At 40.1% G+C, this 21247-nt stretch overlaps 1 protein-coding gene across 1 annotated transcript in view; it reads left to right on the plus strand.

Annotated features, from left to right (window-relative positions):
- The window catches only part of drp2 (dystrophin related protein 2), a 165985-nt gene that overhangs the window by 137385 nt on the left and 7353 nt on the right, over positions 1 to 21247 (plus strand). The window contains exons 19-23 of the mRNA XM_021316064.2: positions 10023 to 10088; positions 14492 to 14638; positions 17179 to 17431; positions 20894 to 21011; positions 21127 to 21213. Of these exons, the coding sequence (XP_021171739.1) occupies positions 10023 to 10088; positions 14492 to 14638; positions 17179 to 17431; positions 20894 to 21011; positions 21127 to 21213 (671 nt within the window). The remainder of the gene's footprint in view (positions 1 to 10022; positions 10089 to 14491; positions 14639 to 17178; positions 17432 to 20893; positions 21012 to 21126; positions 21214 to 21247) is intronic.

Consider the following 21247-nt stretch of genomic DNA (forward strand, 5'->3'; position numbering starts at 1 on the left):
AATCTACACCACAATTTTCAGATTGTTTTTTAATATTGGAAACTATGTATCATTTTCCTTCCCCTTTGCAATTACAAAGTATCTTGTATTAGTCCATCTGCTAAAATCTTAGTAAATAAATAGAGGTTTGTAGTTACAAAGTGCGAAAACGTCAAAAACTGGGCTCCAAACCATTTTGCAAGCCACTGTAGTGAGCTGCGTTTGGATTATAATCCTTTAATGTTCAGTCTTCCTCTTCTTCACATATTTTGAACCCTTCATTGTCAAAGAAGTCAAGCAATATTAGACCTATTTTTATGTGCATGTGAGAGAGAAGATACAATTTGTAAAGACAGACCATTGATCTGTTATTCTGGATGATTACAGTGACAGCTACACTTTAATTCACATGGGAAGAAATGAGCGAAGACTGAGCTCACTTGTTCATTAACATGATTTAAGTGGAGTCATTATAGGAAAAGATAGCCTTTGATATGGTCTCTTACTTTTATTCTGACAGCATGCATGATTTTCATTTCTTTTTATGGGCCTGAGCTGGGAGTTCGTATTTGAATTCATTCTGGTCGCTTTCAACATTAAAGAAAAGTCAGGCTTATACAAAAAGGCATCATCACTGGCAGGTCAGCGTGTTCAAAATTCATCCCTTGGTGTGACATGTCAGAGAAGCGCCTGTTTGTCTGTGTGCGTGTCACGTTGCCCTGTTAGTGAAGGAAAATTACTTAATTTCTGACATGAATGGGTCTTCCTTACAGAAGAGTTAGTCTTTAGTCATTCCATATTCATTAAATACGTTTTAGGCATTCAATACATTTTTAGTTTAGCAAAACATGTTCCTATTCTTGCAAGCAGTTAATTACCTATAAAACAATCTGGTAGTCATTGGCCAAGCTGCACATACTTATTTTTACAATATACAACTTTTCTGTGGAGACCATAAAGAGCCCCAATTTGAAAAAAAAAAAAAAAAAAAACAGCTTTCATGCTGCAGAAATATGCAGAGTAGTCTCTATATGTGAGAACAATTTGAGTTTTACCTTTGGGAAAAGGGCCAGTCACATTGCAATGCACTGTTTGACCCGCTTCGATCAGGTAAACGCTTCAGGAACATTAAATCTAAAACTAATAGACTCAAAAACAGCTTATTTTCAAAAGCTGCAAGCGCTATAACCCCCTGCTGAGAAGTTTATGGTCTTTTACATGTTACAATCCCAATATTGGTAATGTCTATTTGCACACTCTAATTTGTAAATTCTGATTGCACAGTTCTGTAAATGAAGGCTTAAAACGATTGTGCAGTATTTACCGCAGGCATGAGTGCATAATTGAGGTAGAGTTTAGTTATTAATTCATGCAACAACACAAATGATATGATCTGAATTTTTGTACTCTTATCAGACCCTAAAGACTGTTTGCATGCTTTAAGCGTGTTGGTCAGTGCAATCAACTAATTTCATTTATTTAAAACCATAGTGGTATTCTGCAGGGATTGAAATGGGTACCTGTAGCCTTCTCAGAGTGCAAGTGCACTGCCCTAACCACTAGGCCACCAATAGGCCGAAGCTAGCATTCGTCCTTCCTTCTTTAAGTTCTTGACAAATGTGGGAAAAAAAGAAAGAAAAAATATTTTTTTAAGCAAAACAGGATGCAAGTTCCTAATTTTGCTAAACAGATTTCACACACAAAAATCCAAAACACTTTACCTAAATTGCTTAAATCCTACACAAGATAAGCTAAACCTCACATTAATTACCTTTTCAAGGTAGCAACACAACTCTCCTGCACACAGTTAAACTTGCTGAAGGAAAGTTTCAGGAGCCAAACCTTCATCTGGTTGCACTATGAAAGCCAAGCTAAGAAAATGTTGCTTGAGTAGCTGCTGTTTACATCGCCGTCTACATGAAATAACTAAACGTATCACTGGTCAGACGAGCGACATTCAAAGCTAGATTTTTTTTATTGATAGGGCTGTAACTGCTCATTTTCTAATTGTTCTAGTTACCTTTAAATATATTTTGAAGTAAATATGTGATTGACCAAACTCCCTTGCCCTTTGCTTGACTTTCTAAAGCATGAAAACGCGGAGGAGTGGCAAACGTCTCGCTTCCTCTTAAATGTTTTAAATTAAATGTAGTTTAATACATTTTCCATTCATCTCAAACACCGATATTTGTGTTTGAAGTTCGAGGTTACAAATGTCGTATTTGTACACTTCAAACGCAGACACGGCCTCTTCTCTCTTTTCTGCTTTTTACATCTATATCTCCCCGCACGCTCTTCCCTATTCATTGATGCCGAACTTCATTCCTTTCATCATCACCGCCGCCGTGACATCTCACAGAGGATAGATGAGAAGGAGATAATAAAGAAGCCTCTGGAAGTTCTGGCAGGATTTTTCCACTCCAGCCCTTCGCTTTCACTCTCCCTCATTTCTCATTTTCTTTCACATCTACTAACATATATAAAAAAAGCTAAACACCAGCGTGTGCACACCAGAGCCCGCACACACCCTGTGTCCTATTACATTCTGCCCTTTCCTTTTTCATTTACTCTTGTCCCTGACTCTGTCTTGAGGTTTTAGGACCCATCCTGATGAATAGCGTTGCGGATTGAATTACGAGCAGTGCCAGGACTCCTGCACCAGGACATGGATAAATCCAACATTTTTCAGTGCTACGGTCGCACTGGAAAATGAAAAGAAATAGGATGTAGCATGGACGCTTCAGACAGCCTCTAAATTACTACCCGGTCCTGCTCTCACTCCGCACTGCTTTAGCTGACAACGCTGCAGAACTTGATGCAGCATAGAGCTTATCTTATAATACTAGCCTGCAAAGGGCTCCAAACATTTAGGTTTTCCTGGAAGCAGCCTGAATGTGCTGGTCGTTAGTTTTCATCAATATGTTGGTTCTCCCTGGCGATAAATACCAATATTTGAAGAAGAAACCGCCATTTTTTATTAACTGCTATCTTTCTAATGTGATTAACATGATTCTCTCAGTGCAGATATTAGATAAATGTGTTAATACTTTAATGAAACCATGTTTTTATTAAACAAAAGCCCTGGTCATTTGAAGGACCTTTTGTGTAATGTTTTAATTTGTATAAAAATGTTTACTTTAACTACTGAATATAACTCAAGAAAACAGAAGATCTTATTTAGTGCACATTTTTTTTTAAATCAAGTAGATTAAATCACCTTTTGATTCACATTTCTAAAACTAATACCTGCAGAGGTCTAGTCAAACTGATAAGCCTGCACTGAAAATAATATATTTGTAGACCTTGACATTGTTGTACAAACGACCGTCTGTTGTTGGTCAGAGGGCCTGGAGGCGCCGATGTATAGCAGCCCCAGGGCAGCCGTGGCTGCTAGCATAGCTCACCACCATCAGGGTGTGAATGTGTGAATGACTGACTGTAGTGTAAAGGAGCTTTGGGGTTATCGGACTAGTTAAAGCGCTGTACAAGTACGAGCCATTTACCATTACAAGCCATGACTCCAATGTAATAATAATATAACCAAGACGTTTTCTGTTGCCTTTTTGCATGTCCAGTCAATGGGAAGTGAAAGTCTTGTCTTGTTGTGCGCAGTATAAGCGATGTAAATAAATCTGCCATACACCATAATTCTAGGTGTTTTAAAGTTTTCTGTGGCGCTAGTGGCCTCTATTCATTAATAGCTGAGCAGAAAGAAGGGCAGAGCGATAAACGGAAGACATGCGGCCAGCCCTGGCAGCATGAGCATGCAGCTGTCAATTGTGCCCACCCTGGACTGGAAGCTGTTGTCTGGGTTTGCTTTTTTACCTCTGAGTGGCCAACTTTCTGTTATTCCTATCTCTATTGGTCAATCATACAATTCAATTTTATTTATTTAGTGCCAATTCGCAACACGTCATCTTAAGGGACTTTACAAAGCCAAATTCAAACAAATCATCCAGACAGATTGGTCAAAAAGTTTCCTCTCTAAGGAAACCCAGCAGGTTGCATCAAGTCTTGACAAGCAGCATTCACTCCTCCTGAAAGAACGTAGAGCCACAGTGGACAGTCGTCTGCATTGTTGATGGTTTTGCAGCAATCCCTCATACTGAGCATGCATGTAGTGACAGTGGGGAGGAAAACTCCCCTGTAACAGGCAGGAAAGCCCCTAGCAGAAGCAGGCTCAGTGTGAACGTCCATCCATCACGACCGACAATTTCACCTATCAACCCAATGAGTGAAGCCAACATGGAAGCCAACTACAGATAGAGGGGAGCGGGTCACTGAGTCACATATTCGTAGCCTACTTGGTATTCAGAAACGGTTATGGTCACCATCTCTAGTGCTGTGATATTCAGACTTATTTCCAAAACAAATATAAAAAGTGAAAAGGAGTGTGAGCAGAAAGCAGCACCATTAATCTGTCTCAAACGTAAGCACTGAAGTCTAACATGGCAAGCCAGATTGATAAAGCATGCATATACAAAAAAAACACTGAGCTACTTGCCTCTAAAACCATATAGTTTTTCCTTTAATTATTTCAGGATAAATATCACATTAAAAGTAGGAAATGTGAACATGTTTTATTGAGGTCTAATTGTTTTGTTTAATCACATAAACTTGGTATTTTAGTCCCTTCGTGGTGCGCCAGGATAAATCGGCACCTTTGATACGGCCGGGGTTGCATCAGGAAGGGTATCGGGTCTACAAACACTCGCAAGTCTTTGTCCAAGATGTAACTACTCTCTGTGCTGACCTCTGCATAAGGCAGCAGCTGGAAGGACACACATAAACTAGGTATTTCAACAGGGGGTTGTATACTTTTGAGAGCAACTGTTTGTGCATACCTTGTAGGTCCCTGTAGGTATATTCTGTATAAGATTATTTGTATTCATTCATAAAACCGTAAACACTATATAAATACACAGTGAAAATGAAGCCATAAACGAGTCAATACTAAAGCAATGCTCAGTCCTGCAGTGGGATAACCCAAGGTCTAAGAGCTGACTCTATATGCAAGGCAATTCACCTCTGTGATTAGAGTCAGAGCAGCCAAACTTTGGCAGGAAGGGCACTACACTTTTAAGCTGAAAGCAGCAGAAATAGTTGCTGCATAGATGCATACCCGAATGGTTTTAATTTGTAAGTTTTATGAGCGTTAACTCGTATATTTGTTTTAAAACAATCCCTTTACTATAAAATTTTCCCTGCCGATTTTTCTTTTTCACCCTCGTTTTTTTAATTTTTTATTATTCCATCAAATGTTAAGAAATCAAGTCATTGAAAAATCACAACACTGTATTTGCTGTTATCTAACAAACAGTTTACAAAGAAGCTTGTGCACCGCGGCTATCCACTGAAAGTCAAATCAGCCCTTGGTTGTGAAACACCCCCAAGCCACTCACTCTCTGCCTCCTCGCAGGCCTACATTTCAGAAGAGCTTATTTCTAAAAAGGTTTTTTTTTTATCGCCTGCAGGCTGCCAGACAGTCAAAGTACAGTTTTATCCTCTGTCCTCGTGGACATTTTTATAGCTCTTTCTCGAAGGCGAAGAAGAATTTTTGCCATTTCTGCAATCTTGTGAGCCAGGTGTTTCTGGACAGTCTGCTGCCGGTTGGATATAGTTATTTAAATGTTGCTAACATGTTAATGGAAAAAACAAGTTCTGCTGCAAAAGTTTTCAGCCACTCTTAATGCATTTATACTTTACATCCAAGCAGCCAACATTTCTTGAAAGTGTTTTAATAGAATCTACAGATATAAGCCCATTGTTTTACATAAGTCAAAATGTGGTAAATGTCAGTAAAATCATAGACAAGACATAATTATACTCAGAAAACCTAGTCTGGGTTCTGCTGGAGGTGTCTGCTTGTTAAAGGGGAGTAGTTATTTTCCACTGTCACCAGTTGCTTGCTTGTTATGAGGAGTTGCTGTGAAGTTAATTAAATATAATCACATGTCTGCGGTAGCCACATGCTATTTCAGGTGGAGGGATTGCTGCAGACTCAGTCACACAATGCAGTCAGTTGGGTTTAATTGAATAGAAAACCTTTTTTCTAAATTGGTAAAATAAACTGAACTTTTAGGCAGAGGTACACTATATATCTGCATCAACATCAGTATCGGCCAATGTTAGTCTTTTTTTTTTTTTAACATATCAGTATCTGTGCCATGAGTAAAATATTAACAATCGAAGTTTATTACCATATTGCTGTCATTCATGTCATTTTTCAGGAGCAGGAGGGTTGGAGAGAAATAAACTGTAAATAATATTAGTAAATATGGTATTTGTTCATAACAGCAGTATTAATATCGATGTGAACCCAAATTTACATATTGACACAACCATACTTTTTGGCATAGTTTCATAACTTGTATCAGATCTGAATGGATGTAACTGAGTTTGAATATCTCTGTGACAGAATTGAACTGAATCTATATTTCTATTTATAAATTAGTTCTTGTTATTCCGTAAAGTGTTGTGAAACATTGGTTTTAAATTTCCACTGAATTGAACTGAATGATTGCTCAATCTTATGGTTATGATTTTCTAATGATGTGTAATGAAATGTACTTGAAAAAGCAAGGCACCATTAAAATAGTCATGTTTGACTGGAGCAAGCTGCCCATGGCTCCAGGTCAGTTTGCCCCTTCACTAATACACACTAATTCACATGTATAAACAACTTTAACTCATGTACTCATTGCATAACAGCCTATTTATTTTGATAGCTGAGTATTTTTACTGAATTATGGAGCTAAATAATAAAAAATTTAAAACAAATATTTACATATCATTAAATTGTATTTTGTGATTATGATTCAGATCCCCATGTTGAAAATTTGGCTCTTATAAAATATTAGAGATTACAACCCCTGATCAAACCAAAATGACTGACTGTGACGTCTTTCTAATAGATAATAATAGGAGTCACATAAACACATTTCCTTACTTGAACAGTAGAAAATTACTTTCAGACATCTGTATCCTAAGCGGGTGCAAAACATCAGAAAAATATGAAAGAACAACACTTCAAAAGTACCAGCGACCAGCACCTGCTGCAACATTAGAAATTAAAGCTCAGGTTCATGTCAAAGAACAGCATTTTAAATGCACATATTAAAGCTATAGTTGGTAATCCTGTTCAGAAACACTTTTCGTTATACTGGGTTAAATGGTCCTTCCAACCTGACAGTAGTCAATACATTATGTATTTAGAAAAAGGAGGTTAAAAAAATTAGATCTCTGTGGGAGCTGCAGGCCTGTAAAAACTCTGACCAATCCCTGCTGTTCAGTCCGAATGGCAAGAATTGGTCAGAGTTTTGGTTTTGCTCTCACCCCCCTTTTGTCCCTCAAGTTCTGGGGCTATCCCATTATCCATTGATTTTTGGAGTGCATACCGATGCACTCATGTAACATCAGTGTGCGCACTTCTAGTGTTTATGTATCTTGCCGGTTAGCTTCGATGTTAGCCATTCTGGCTCCGCTGTTCACACTGTAGACTTTCAACATGGTCACAAAAAGCAAACCGAATACAAGTTTATGAGAAAAAGAGGAAGGCCTCAGTAGAATGAAATAAGACCAGAGTGGATTTGGGAGATTTTCTTTCATGCAATCCCCTTGAGGAGCAGAAGAGCAGCTAAGACAGTCTTGCACCATGCACAATCATTCAAAAAGGGACTTGGGGAAACTCCCAGAAAAATCGCAGACTCTACCTGTAAATGTGAGCTTTAAAGTGTCATGACCCGGCTCATGAGGACTTGACAAAAAAAAGGGAGACACACCGTCTTTAAGGCAGATTTAGGTTTTATTAAATCAACATACATTTTAAACCAGAAAAAAAAAACAGGCTAGAATAAAGTATGGCAGGACACCAACCCAAAACAAATTAAAAAAGAACCAAGACAATAACCAATGCAACACCTAGCTAATTTAAGAAAAACAAAACCAGCAAGACATGACCAAAACCAACCCAACAAAAATGCCAGGACTGCCTCCTGTGGAGGAAGCACGAGCAGCCACTGGTGTAAAGAGCAGCCAGGTTTAAATAGACAGGCACACTGGCCCAGGTGCCTCCTGTCAGCAGCTGACTCCAGGCCACACCCACTTCACTTGAGAAACAAGAAAATAATCACTCAGGGAAATACAGGAGTCATCACAAAAGGTAAAATAAAAAAACAACCCTGATAAACTACATTTGGTGGACTCGCTCTCCTCCAAAGCTGACCAGTATCCCAGCCATAACACAACCCACTTCATCACTTTAAATTTTGTCCTGTTGCTCCTCTTAAGTTTGTCAGCATCTTAGCTCCACTTTACTGTTCACTTCCTTTTCTATTGATAGCTGCTGTTTGTAGCAGTGGTGCGTCCAACCAGGACAACTGACAACCGTGCTTGACAAAGGAGACAATATAATCTTAGATGGGACCCACAGGGCATTTCGTAATTAGCAGAAAAGTATCAAGTATTTACAAGGTAAAGAAATAATTTATATTGCATTCTTTCTCTCCATTTCTGCTTTCCTTTTCTCCCCTACTTTACTCTTCTCTTCTTCCCCTTCCAAGGGCTGCAGGATACATTTGTTGCATTAACACTAAAACTTGTGATAAAAAGCACATACATAAGTCTAGTTTTCATGTATTTCTGCTTTTGGGTTAATACAGATGCTAAATAGTCTATCCGGATATTGGGAAAAATTAGCATTTCATTATTATGTAATTTTATTTAAAAAAAAACTTACATCTGGCTACAGCTCTTGCACTGGCAATAAAACAATTAGCACAAATTTAGCTCTTAATGGTGATCTCAGAACATCTGATGGCTCTCTTAAAACATTTCCTGTTGCTTTACACAACAAGCATCACCGAATTTATCAAACAGAATGAATGCATTACATTTATAACACCGAAAATGCACTGATGATTAATTTGCAACATATTGTTCCCTTATATGAAAATTTCTGTATCATCATCCTTCATGTATATTTTCTTCACTCTCAACTGACTTCATTGACTGCCTCAGAGCACAACCTTTGACATAGCTGACAGAACTTAGGGTGTAATATTGTCCTAATACTATTGATTCTTGGGCTCTTGGAGTACTTTAGCTAATAGTCGATATTTCTGTATAGTATCTGTTAATGCACATGTTTATATCCATGCAGTAGTGTATTCCATGTTTGTGAGGTTAGCATAAAAGGACAGTGTGTTGCATTTATGCTTTTTCTTCAACCTAAGTTTGTGCAAAAAGTTCCTCCAATGAAAGCCTGGAGTCTCTGAATCCTCTCAAAGTATCATTACTATCTTTCTATCTGTTGAGGATACTGTTTCCACCCCTGTCACAAATACTACTTACATATAAAAAAAATTCCCAGCATGCACACGTTTTCCTTTATATACAGCTATCACTTAATACTCATTAAATTTAATAAGGGTGAGAGGCTCCAGCTCTGCTGTGGCACAACCTGATTAAGCAGGTATTGGTAATGTACGGATGGTTCTTTCTTTATTATCTGTCATGTTTTTGCCCTACACTGGTTCATCCATTGGGTTTGGGAGCCCTTTTGTTCCTCAAGGGCTCAAACGGGTCACTGTGGCCTAACAAACCAAAAACAGGTCAGACCTCAAGTGAAAGACGGTGAAAAAACAAAGAAAAACTGTAATAAAGCTTCAGGAAGCTTTGATGGTTTAGCCCCTTAAAGGCAAAATGGAGAGCGCACTCAAGACGTTTTTACCGTCGATATTTTCTCATTGCATTAAATTATATTAAAATGTTGGCAAATACTGTTTTTTCTGACCCTTTTTAATTAATATTGATCATATGTTTTGATGGGAATATAATAACTTTGGTATTACAGTTGTTTCTGTTTACCTTTTTGTTCATGGGTTGATTTGGGGGGTTTTTTCCCCTGTTTTTGTAACATTTACATGAACTGTGCACTAGAAAAAAAATTCTCACTGGTTGATTTTCAGTTTATGTATTGATTGATTTATTCATTCCTAGACTGACTTACTAACTGGCTGACTGGTGTGTGGGTATGTTCACAGATTGGCAGAAATGGAGAACCAGAATTGCTCATTCTTCACAGACAGCCTTTCTCCAGATGAGAGCCTGTGAGTATGTTGCCACACAACAAACGCCCTGATTACAGCGGCTGAGTTATGTGAATTTGCGTGCGTGCGCGTGTGTTTGTCCTCTTTGCCCTCGAGACATCAGCCGTGTCTGTGTTTATGTCCGTGCTCCTGCTTGAACATGCATGTAGGTCTGTTACTGGACTACTGGGTAATCATATAAATAATCGGCCACATAATGAGAATGACCCACATGGAGCGTCCTGCGCGCTCCCCTCCTTCATCATCCAACACGCCTGCTGCGATTAGGCTCTCCGGGGTTTGTGCAGATAGTAGAGCGAGCCCGTTTGTGTTGGTTAGCAGTTGGCTGAGACGACGTAGCAGTGAGTGGAGGGAGTGTTGTTTTGATGTGAGCGAGACAGTCACTCCTCATTGTGAGAAACCGAGGAGTGGAGAAAGAGGTTTAGAGTTGTTGGAAATTATGCTTTTGAGTCGGCATGTGTTATATTTGTTGACATCGGTGTGTGAGCTGCCAAACGTTTTTGCTCTTCTGAGATTGTTTTACTCCGTCATTGCACTTTAAAGTCAACGCTGCGTGCCCTGCAGTCCTGTGTAAAAAGCTGTTGTATGGTCTTCGGGGCTCCAGGTGCATTTCTCAGTGTGTGCATTGCAAACTGTGCTCATTATTTCTCCTCAGATGAATGTTATGTCTGTCTGGCTCTGAGAGAAGCTGGTGATTGACACCACATAAAGAGTTTTTTTTTGGTGTTTTTTTTTTGGTCTGGAACAAAACTTGGCAAAAACAAGTTTTATTTCTGACGTCGGTGCTTCTTAAGCCTACTTTTGCTCTCATATACATGCATCTTAAAAGCTCCTGCATTTGCATATATAACATTTGCCTGTGTGTCTATCTACAATTCCGTGTGTTTTGTATGCATTGCAAGCCGCTCGGTACCAGTAGCAGCATTGCTTTCTGCTCTTGTGGTCTTGTATTTGAGGTTGCTTCTGCAAACCTGTCACTCTGTCTGTCAGTGCAGCGTTTTTTGCACCAGGGCTCTGTACGTGCTGCTGTGCTATCTGCGTCTCCAGCTGGTGTTTTGGCTGCTATCATGCTGTTTTCTGTCCTGACTCCCGCTGCCTGTGTCCACAGCCTTCACCCCCCCACACTCACACACACACACACACACTTTTCTACGTTGCTCGGCTCTCACTGTACTTACTGTCAGGTAACGGAGGTGAATCGCACATTGTCTTGAAAAGGTCTTCATGCCCCTTGAACTTTTTCATGTTTTGTCATGTTAAAATGACTACTGTCCAAATACTTTATCGCAATTTTATCTGATAGACCAAGATGAAATCATTCAACATTGGCGAACAAACAGAGTCATGTAAGCTCAAGAAGCACATTGAACAGGTCAGGGACACAGATGGTAGGAACTTTAATTTAGATGTCATTAAGGTCATTAAACAACATCCAAAGCTTTGAGCATGGAGCATTGTTCTATCTACTATATGAAAACAGAAAGACTTCATTATGATGGCAAACATACCAAAAACCTACTAATACACGGCAGTCCACCTACCTGCACCAACACTCCAGTCAGTAAGAAGGTTGATCACCAGCCAAGAAGTTCAATGGGAAAGCTCGCCGCATACTCAACAAGAACAGAGAAAAATGCTCATGTGGATTCACAGCTCAAGTGAGAAAAGCTGTTGAGGACATAACTATTGGTTGTGCACCGTAAAAATCTAGCCTTTATTGGAAGTGTGGAAAAAGGAAAGACATAATATTACTAATTTAAAGGTGCCAGACATGGAGGCGACATAATAAACTAATGGATGGAGCAGTGATCTGATGATAAGACCCAAAGTGAAGTTTCTAGCCAACATGCATAACGTCCTGATTACTGTCAGACCTGAAAACAGCATCTTGCTGTGGGGATCCATTTTTTTCAGTAGGGACATAGCAGCTGATGGAAAGTTGGGTGGAGCTGAATACAGGCTCCACAATAGTGGAAGAAAAGCTGTTAGAGTCTGCTAAAGATTTGAGCCAAGGGCAGATCCTCCACATCACCTTGCAGTAATCCAACACTAAACAATTTAAATTATTATTTTTTATAATTTTTTGTCTATTTTTATATTACTGTTATTTTCAGTTGTATGTATAGCACTTTGATGACCTTTGTTATTTTAAAGTGCTTCATAAATAAAGGGGGTATGGTATGGTTTTCCACCAGAGCTGCGATAGAATCAAAGCATATTTCCATGTTAGAATGGCCCAGTCAGTAATTTGTAGATTTTTCACAGCTGCTTTAGATTAAATCTGACTGAGCTTCAGATGTTGTACAATGAAATAGTGACAGTGTTGTGTATCTAGATGTGGAACCTACCCCTAAAGACTTGCAGCCGCAATCACAGTGAACAGTGGTTCAAGTATTGATACAGGGCAGCCTGTTGTAAGTGCATCCCACACTTTTCAGTTTCATATTCACAAATCATTTTGAAAGTCATGTATAATTTCTTTCTTGTCTATTTCCCAATAAAATACAATAGGATATATTAAATGATTTGTTTTTATTGTCACAAAATCTGAAAAAAAAAAAAAAAAATCAAAAGTTGGGCAAAAGCGCTGCAATTCAACCACTAAGTCAACAAAATGAGCAAATTCTCGTTTATCCGGGTTGTGGCAACAGCATACTGTTCAGCTAGAATATCAGGGTACAACCGTACATCCAGGAACAGTTGCAGGCTGATTTGCCTAAAGTGTGAAGTAATTGTATAGAAATAAGGATATTTTCAACGTACTCTGTTTTAAAAAGGTTTTATTACTACATTCATTCATCCCCCCATCCTGCTTTTGTCACACAAGCAAAGTGAGGCTGCAGGGGCAGCAGCTCAGGCAGAGACCTACAGAAACTCTTCTCATAAGCTGCCTTCTCCAGCTTATCTGGAGGGGACTCTGAGGTGTTCAGATATCAGATGTGAGATCTTATCTCGCCAACAAGTCCATGGCTTGCCCCAAGACCTTCAGTTAGTAGGTCATATCTGAAACAACCCTTCCGGGAAGGTCTCCGTGAAACATCCTTATCAGACGCTCAAAGCACCCCCAACTTGCAACGGTGATCCAGAGAAGCCCAATTCCACTTTGAACTCTTCCTAAAAGCCTACACTCCTTTTTTTTCTACCCCTAAGGTTAACTCACAGATAATTAGACATCCTGTGGAGGAACCTCGCTATTTTGGACGCCACCCACTCCTATAGGTCACGACCAGGAGTAGGAAAGTGTTAATTTTAGAGCTGTGTTTCTGCTCAGTGTCCGCATCGCTGCAGAAACTTCCCATAATCCATCTTTTACTCCAGAAAACCCGTCGCCACTGCTCTAGAGTCCAGTGGCAGCGTGCTTCAAACACTTTGCATCGCCCTTGGCAATGTAAGGTCTGGATGCAGCCGCTCGGCCGTGGAGACCTACTCCACCAAGCTCTCTATGACTCAGTGGGGAGCAAATCTGAAGGCCACACCAAATTTGGAGGTTTGCAGTCATTGCCCCCCTGCAGAAGCTTTACGATTTCTGCGCCCTATTTCTTAATTTTGCATGGCCTACATTCCATGTTGCTGTTCAAGCTTTACTGTGACACCGTGTGGAAATGTGTAGAGGGGAGGAAATGTCACGAGTGGACTTCTTGGGCAGGTGACGTCCCATCCCGACACCACTCTGAAATTCACTGAGCTAACGGAGCGACTTATTCTTTCAGACATTTTTGTTGAAGCAGTCCGCGTGCATAGGGGCTGGATTTTACACACCTGTGGCCCTGGTTGGGATTGGAAGAAATCAATGGTTTAGAGGCGTGTATCAATATATTTGGTATCACAGTGTGCTTGACTCAATTTCACTGTGATCTATAATCTGGCCTAAAAATAAAGAGGTTATATCCTTTCTGTTAACTTTAATCCAGTAAAGTCGTCTCCGCTAGCAGAACGGTTATTGCCAGGCATAAACTGCAAAACAACTGGCTTTCCATTTCATCTATTACAATAATTGCCAGACAGTTACACATCTATTTATTGTTTAACACCCTCGGGTCTACTATAATAGAGCTGCATGTTATCCTTTCTATTTTTAGTGTCGCATGACGGTTTATTCGTTTTTGGGACTGTACCGCGTTGCCGTTTTTGCTAAATGCCAGCGGGTTTAATGGTCAGGGGAGCCAGGTTCACGGTGAACTCGGAGCGCCACGGTATCCCATCCTGCCGATGCCCGTTCTGTCTCGTTTTGTCTCACTCTGTGATCCCCCCCCCCCCCATAGTCCCCCCGCCCGCCGTCCGCCTCGTCCCGCTTGCTTTGCTTTGGCTTGTGTGCCGTGATGTCGTGCCGTTGGCTCTGCTTCGTGCTGCTGGTGGCTGTGTGCTGGTGGCTCAGTGTGCTGTCTCCTGTGTGGGGGACTCAGGGATGAAGATCAGTACCTCCTGCGTCACTCCAGCCCTGCCCTGGACCACGATTCACCCTGCGGGCAGCACATGCTGTTGGCTCACCTGGAGCATCAGGACAAGGAGCAGCTCCAATGCACCCTGGCCCGCCTGGAGAACGAGAACAGGTCTGTAGCTGGGAAATGATCACAGGGATCTGATTCGTCATCTTTTGCACAATCATTTCTGAAGCATATTCATGAACTGAGCTTGTAATTTGCAAAAAAAAAAAAAGTTGCATCCCCAAATAAACCTCAAGAATAGCAGCTTTGTCGACTGTGGTTTGCTTACATGATTTGATATCATTCTTACAGCAGATACGTGTGGTTTACTGAGACATCCAGACAAGCTCAATAAAAAAAATGTGTAGGTGTTTATGGTTGGCACTATTTTCAACATTTCTGCTGTTTGAAATGTCTCCTGCTGTGAGTAAACATACTCAAAATCAACAGTCTTTTTCAACAGCCGGCAGAAAATAAAAGGACAAAAAAACAGTTTCTGAATACATAGCTGACAGCCAAATGCAATAAACAGTGTAATAACATGGAAGTAGCTGTAAATCGAGCTGCTCTTCGACAGCCTGTGTCCAGCTGAGAGGAGAAAAACAGCTCATAATGAACCGACTGGTGTGATGCAAGTGAGAAAGCATGTCTGAAACACAAAATATTAATGCTTTAATTTGAATTTATTTGCTCGGGGTTCAGACATGTTCCATAAATGAAGCTAATTCATTTTCTCCTACATCCACTTAATTTGTCACTAGAGGCATCTTTATGCGAATGATTCATATGAATAATTTCTCGTCCTCACTTTGCCGGTGACTTTTACAAACCCACAGCAAAACGCAGCAACATATACAAGCACACACTTTAGCCTTTGGATGTTTGAAACCTTGACCAACTTTAGCTTCCCCCCCCCCCCCCCCCCCCTACACACACACACACACACACACACACACACACACACACACACACACACAAATGTACTATTATGCTGTTCTTGTAACCTGAATTCAAACAATAAATCAGGACCATAATAAAGAAATCTGCTTTATAGCGGAGGGGGAAAATAACATGTATTCAGATTAATTCGATTTTTAGATGATTGCTTTTTATGATTAAAAGAAAAAGAAACAAAAGCATATTTCATAGATTTTAAATACTAAAACACATCAAAAGGGATCTTGGTCTTACTATTTTTTTTATTTTTTAAATCTAACCTCAAATGTGGAAAAATTTGACAAATAAGACGATGACTTACTAAAGATGAAGCCAAAATGGAGACACTAATAAAACTAAAGGTGACCTTTAGTTTTGCTCACTTGCTGCTCCGGATCATACAGGTGGGTGTCAACACAGTGCCAGGGTGGAAAGACATCAGCAAGGATCAGCGAGTAGCAGAAGTTGCCAAACAAGTTCAAGTTTGTCAAATCTATAGGGAGAATGATGATTTACAAGTGAAAGACATTTTAAATAGCAGCAATCCGTTTGTGCATTGCTGTAGCTTATGCGCTAAAGATTATGAACTGCGTTGTATGTCAAATAATCCCGGAGCCAAATGTGAGGCCATCTGTCCAACAGAGAAAGATGAAGCTTGAAATAGGCAGTTTTTTTGTTTGTTTTTTTACTTTTGGAAGACCTAGTATTTAACATAAATACTATTTAACATAAACTACAGTTCAATAATTTGAATCATCTAAAATGTATTGGTATTTAGATTTACACAAGTACAAAGAGAAATGTTAAATCATTTGGAAAAACTGATTTTAACTTTCGTATGAGTGGTTAGACGCATGTTTACCACTGTGTTGCGTCATCTTTTCTTTTAACACTGGAAGCACTTGAGAACTCAGACCAGTAAAGAGAAGCAAACTATATTTATTTTTCTAGTTGTAGGATTATAAATGCCAAAGATTTTTGGACTGCTTTCTTGTATTTTTCTTGTCCTAACCTTTCAAGTTGTTCGTGGGAGAATTGGACTGGTTTAGATCAGCACTACCTGCCAATTTTCTTAGAAATGGTGCAAAATTAAGCATGGTGTAGACTTAAGCAAGCTGCACACAAGATAAAGAGTCTAAACTGGGCAATGCTTTGCCTAATAAAAGCAAATTAGTGCGCCTGTTTTTAGCCTATAAGTGTTGCAGTGAAGGATTTGATGGTCAGTCCATTACTATATTACTAAGAAAGAAAACCTGTTTGCTCCTTTCTCTTAACTGCAGTCCTTAAAGTTTGCCATTCTAGACATTAGTGTCTGTAGCCTGCAGGCCAGCACGTCCAAAATCAAATTAATTAACAATATATCATGAGTCCATAAACTCTCCACAGTTTTGCCCAATATAGTGTCACATAAAGGAGAAGTATTGCATGCTGAGTATGAAAGCTTGTATTAAAGATGATTAATCTTAATGGGGTAAGTTGTCAACAGTAATTTGCATCATATTACATTCACAGTTATAAATGTAGCATGCTACACTGCGCAATATGTCGATATTTACATTTTTAGTGGAACTATCTCTGTTAGGTAATGTATAAACACTGTACACTGCATGTTTTTGCATTTTCTATTTGAGACAGATTTAATACATATTTTACTGATATTTTCTGCCTCCTGCTGCACCAATAAGTTGGCTTGACGGTCTCCTTACCCGCCCTCCACTGCGTGTCCTCAGGGTGCTGCAGAGCGAGTACAGGCGACTCAAGTGGAAACACGAAGAGGCAGCAGCGCTTCCCATGCTAACTGAAGCTGGTGAGGGCGGCCCGGGGTCTCCGACAGCAGGGGGGCCGCAGGACGAGGAGCTGCTGGCCGAGGCTCGCGTCCTGCGGCAACACAAAACGCGCCTGGAGACCCGGATGCAGATCTTGGAGGACCACAACAAACAGCTGGAGTCCCAGCTGCGCCGGCTCAGGGAGCTACTGCTACAGGTAAACCTGCAGCGCAGGGATTGAGCTGGAATACAAATACACGTTTAATGTTTAGTTATTGCTGACAGAAAAAATACAGTTGTGTACAAATGTTTACAGACACTCGTCGGCGTGAATTTTCTTGTTGGATTTTTAAATTATTTACTCCAAATGTTATTCTTCGGGGTGGAATGAACTTCAATGTTTTAAAAACCTTAATTGCTGCATGTGCTCTAATTTGAGTTAATTTAGTATTTTTTTAATTCTTAACAGCTAGCTGTGTCCAAATGTAAACTCTCTAGCTGTTGATATGGACCAGTCCTACTTTCTGTGAAACAGCCCCACATGATGATGCCGCCACCACCATGCATGACAGTTGAAACCGTTTTCCCTTAACTACTTCACTGCCTGTGTTTCCTCGGTTCCTAGAACCTAGAGGGCCTTTGCCTTGTCCATTAGAAAAGATAGCGACCAGTTCCCCTTCGTCTAAAGGTTTTTATTTCAGGCTTTGACAAATTGGGAACACGTGCGATAAGCTGTACTTAAGCACAATTGTTTGAAGTGATGATCTTGAAATCCCTCTGTCCTGAGGATTGATCAGACCAATGAGTGCTATAAAACAAGTCTTTTCAATGCTAACAAAGAAACTACTTGTTGTTGTCAACTATGTTTGTGTACAAGAAGTTATTTTGACCTTGTGGTTTTAGAAGTCATTTAACAAACTCCAGCAAGGCTTATTAAAATATATTTTTTTAAATAATTAAGTTAAGCTCTCATTGTGTTTTTGTACCTTGGCTATCTATTTACAAATCACAAAATTAATGAAAACATATACATATCTACTGTCTAGTATTACTAGAGAAAATCCCATGACAAATTCTAATTGGTGTATATAGTAGTTTTTAAAATTCACTATACTTTGCATGGTCATTGCACCCTGGGGAAATCATATTTAAAATGTACACCATAAATCAAATTAGAAGTGTAATCATCTTTAAAATTATAGTAAATAAAGTCTGCTTATATTGTGTGATTACTCTTTAATATAAACTAGCTTTAACAATATGTATGTTGTTGGGTTCACAGGGTAGTACGTTTATTTATTAGAAGCACCATTTCCCCATAGGAGCTGCTCCATTTAAACTGAACCGTTAACTATTTATAAAAATAAAGAATAAAAAACACAATTCCCTATAAAGGAAATGCACTGGGAATTTTTTAGTCTGTGGGTATATTATTTCTGTGTCTTCTCACTGTTGTTTAACAACTATTTGGAAGCATGCAAACATATTTTTTTTTTGGGATGCAAATGACAATGGAAGGGGCTGTTTTTATCAAAGTTTTAGCAATGATGACGACTGATCTGGCATGACAGCATCTATTGTGCACTTTGTCTGCCATGGATGCATCATGTAAGGTGTTTGTATACTGAGTATTTGACTGATATTAAGAAACATTGAGTGACAGAAATATCAATATTTGTTGGTGTTGATGTGTTCCTCAACAGCTTTCGCTCTGTTTTGCTGCACGGCCTTCATTTCATCCCACGTCTCCTTAGTACAGTCAGAATGAAGGCAAGAGAAAGAAAAATCTGAGTTTATCCCTTTTTTGATATTTATAAACCAGGTCTTACGATGCACTCATACGGGTGCAGAAAGCAACAACAGGGCGTGTAAAGAGGAGAGCGAGGGGAAGTACAAAGAGGTACAGTACAAAAAGATGAGGTTGAACAGGCACTGAAGGGTCGTATTAAAAGATTCACGGCAGTATAAAGGAAATATGTAACAAAGAGAGGCACAGGAGAGTGGGAGCTGACTCATATTGTTACCGTTATGACACTGTGTAAATTATTAAGTAAGAGTAACTAAATTGCACATTCAGGTCAGTGAATGAGGGGAAGGCAGAGCGACAAAGATGAGAGAGACTCTGAGGAAAAAGGACGGGACGCTGCCTCTTATGCTCTTTAAGACGTGGAAATTGAAAGTGAATAGAAAAGAGAGCAGGCAGAGAGAGGAAAGGGGAGGAGGGAGGTGCGCACTCTCTATTCCTACATGTGAGAGAGAAATATGCAGTTTGAGTTCTTTTGTTTGTGGAACAATATCACAGCTTCTTCTCCTTTTGGAAAATAAAGTCTGAGGAAGCTGTAATCCGCAATGTACGAATCTGTCCCAAGTCTCCGCAGACACCTCTGCAGCAGCTGAAATTAAACGCCTCCAGAGGACTGCTTCTGTGTTGCTGAAAACAAAAACACGCCGTGTTGCATATTATAGATTTGTGTTGCATTATGCATCTTTGATAGGGACCCTAATGATTGTGTGTTCTGGAGCAAAGCTGACTTTCTGGGGTTTCTTTGAAGCTCAGAACTCATGAATGCTGCTTTACGGCGCCGGGCAAAAGTATTGACACCTCTGAAACTTTTTCACACTTTACTTTACTGGGATATTTATTTCAATTTAAATCCAGGGCAGTCATCTGCCTTCAGAGTCCACCTGTGTGTAATCTACTCTGTTAATTCAGGCTTTAACCAGACACGTCTGTTCTGGAAAATACCTCAGAGGTTTCTTAGAGAACATATTGCTTAATAAAGACCAAGGAGCACACCAGACAGGTCAGGGATAAGGTTGTGGAACAGTCTAAAGGTGATTTAAGTAAAATGTTTAAACTGGCAAGGAAAACGGTGCAGCCAAGAGGCACGTGGTAACTCTGGAGAAGCTGCATAGCTGAGGTGGGAGAATCCGTTGACAGGACAACTATTGCTCACACACTTTGCGGTCATAAAGGCGATCTGGTACACGTGGAAAAAGACGCTCTACTCAGATGACCTAAATAATAGATTTTCTTTGGCCGTTAAAACCCTAGCTGTGCTGAAAAACCAAATACTGTACATCAACTCGAACGCACTGTTCCTGCGTTGAAACGCGTTGGTGGCATCATCTTTTATGGTGGAGAGGCTTTTCTCCGGCTTTAACGGAGAAGCTTGTCGAAGTTCACGGGATTTTGAATATATAGAGCAACCCTGGAACACAACCTGCTGAAGGTTTGCGAAGCACTTGAGACTGGAGCAGAGGTTGATCCTCCAGCAGGACGACAACCTTAAACTTGCAGCCAAAGCTACAACGATCGAAGATAATTCAGCTGGTATAGCGGCCCAGTCAAAGTTAAGCACTAAATCCAATTGCAACACGGTGGCTAGACCTGCAAAGATGTTAGAGACCAACCCCCAAAGACTCACAGCTGCAATAAAAGTGAAAGGCGGTTCTACAAATTATCGACTCATTGGGGCTGAATAAAATTACACATTTACTTTGCAATTAGACAATTATAATATAAAATCCAATTCAAATACTCAAATAGGAAAATGTCCAGTGCGTATAAATACGTTTTGCCCTGCACTGAACACCCCTTTCTTTCATTTAATGACTTTGCAATCTTACAAACATGACGAACTGTAATTGAATAAACACGTTTTATTTCTTTAAACAGCCCAAAGATGATTCGGAGGCGAATGGATCTGAGCTATCAACGCTGTCCTCTCCAGTGTCGGGAGGGGGTCACCAAGGGGAGCCGCCCAGCAGGGAGACCACTGACACAGAGGCAGCAGGTCGGCTGACTTTTACGAATGCGGGCACGCCCAGATGATAAAACCCCACACCCTTCCTTCACATCCAGGTCTCGCCCGTCTCCTAACGGGTTAATGCTGTGTGTTTGTTTGTCAGGAGACGGTCTGGAACGCGAGCAGGACACAGTGCTGCAGCTTCAGGAGGTCATCGAACAACTGAGAAACGTCTTCCCCTCAGAACCGGGTGAGTACATCCAGGCTGCACCAATCTCTGCCCC

The sequence above is a fragment of the Fundulus heteroclitus genome, chromosome 23 (genome assembly GCF_011125445.2).
Source record: "Fundulus heteroclitus isolate FHET01 chromosome 23, MU-UCD_Fhet_4.1, whole genome shotgun sequence".
Lineage (NCBI taxonomy): Eukaryota > Metazoa > Chordata > Actinopteri > Cyprinodontiformes > Fundulidae > Fundulus > Fundulus heteroclitus.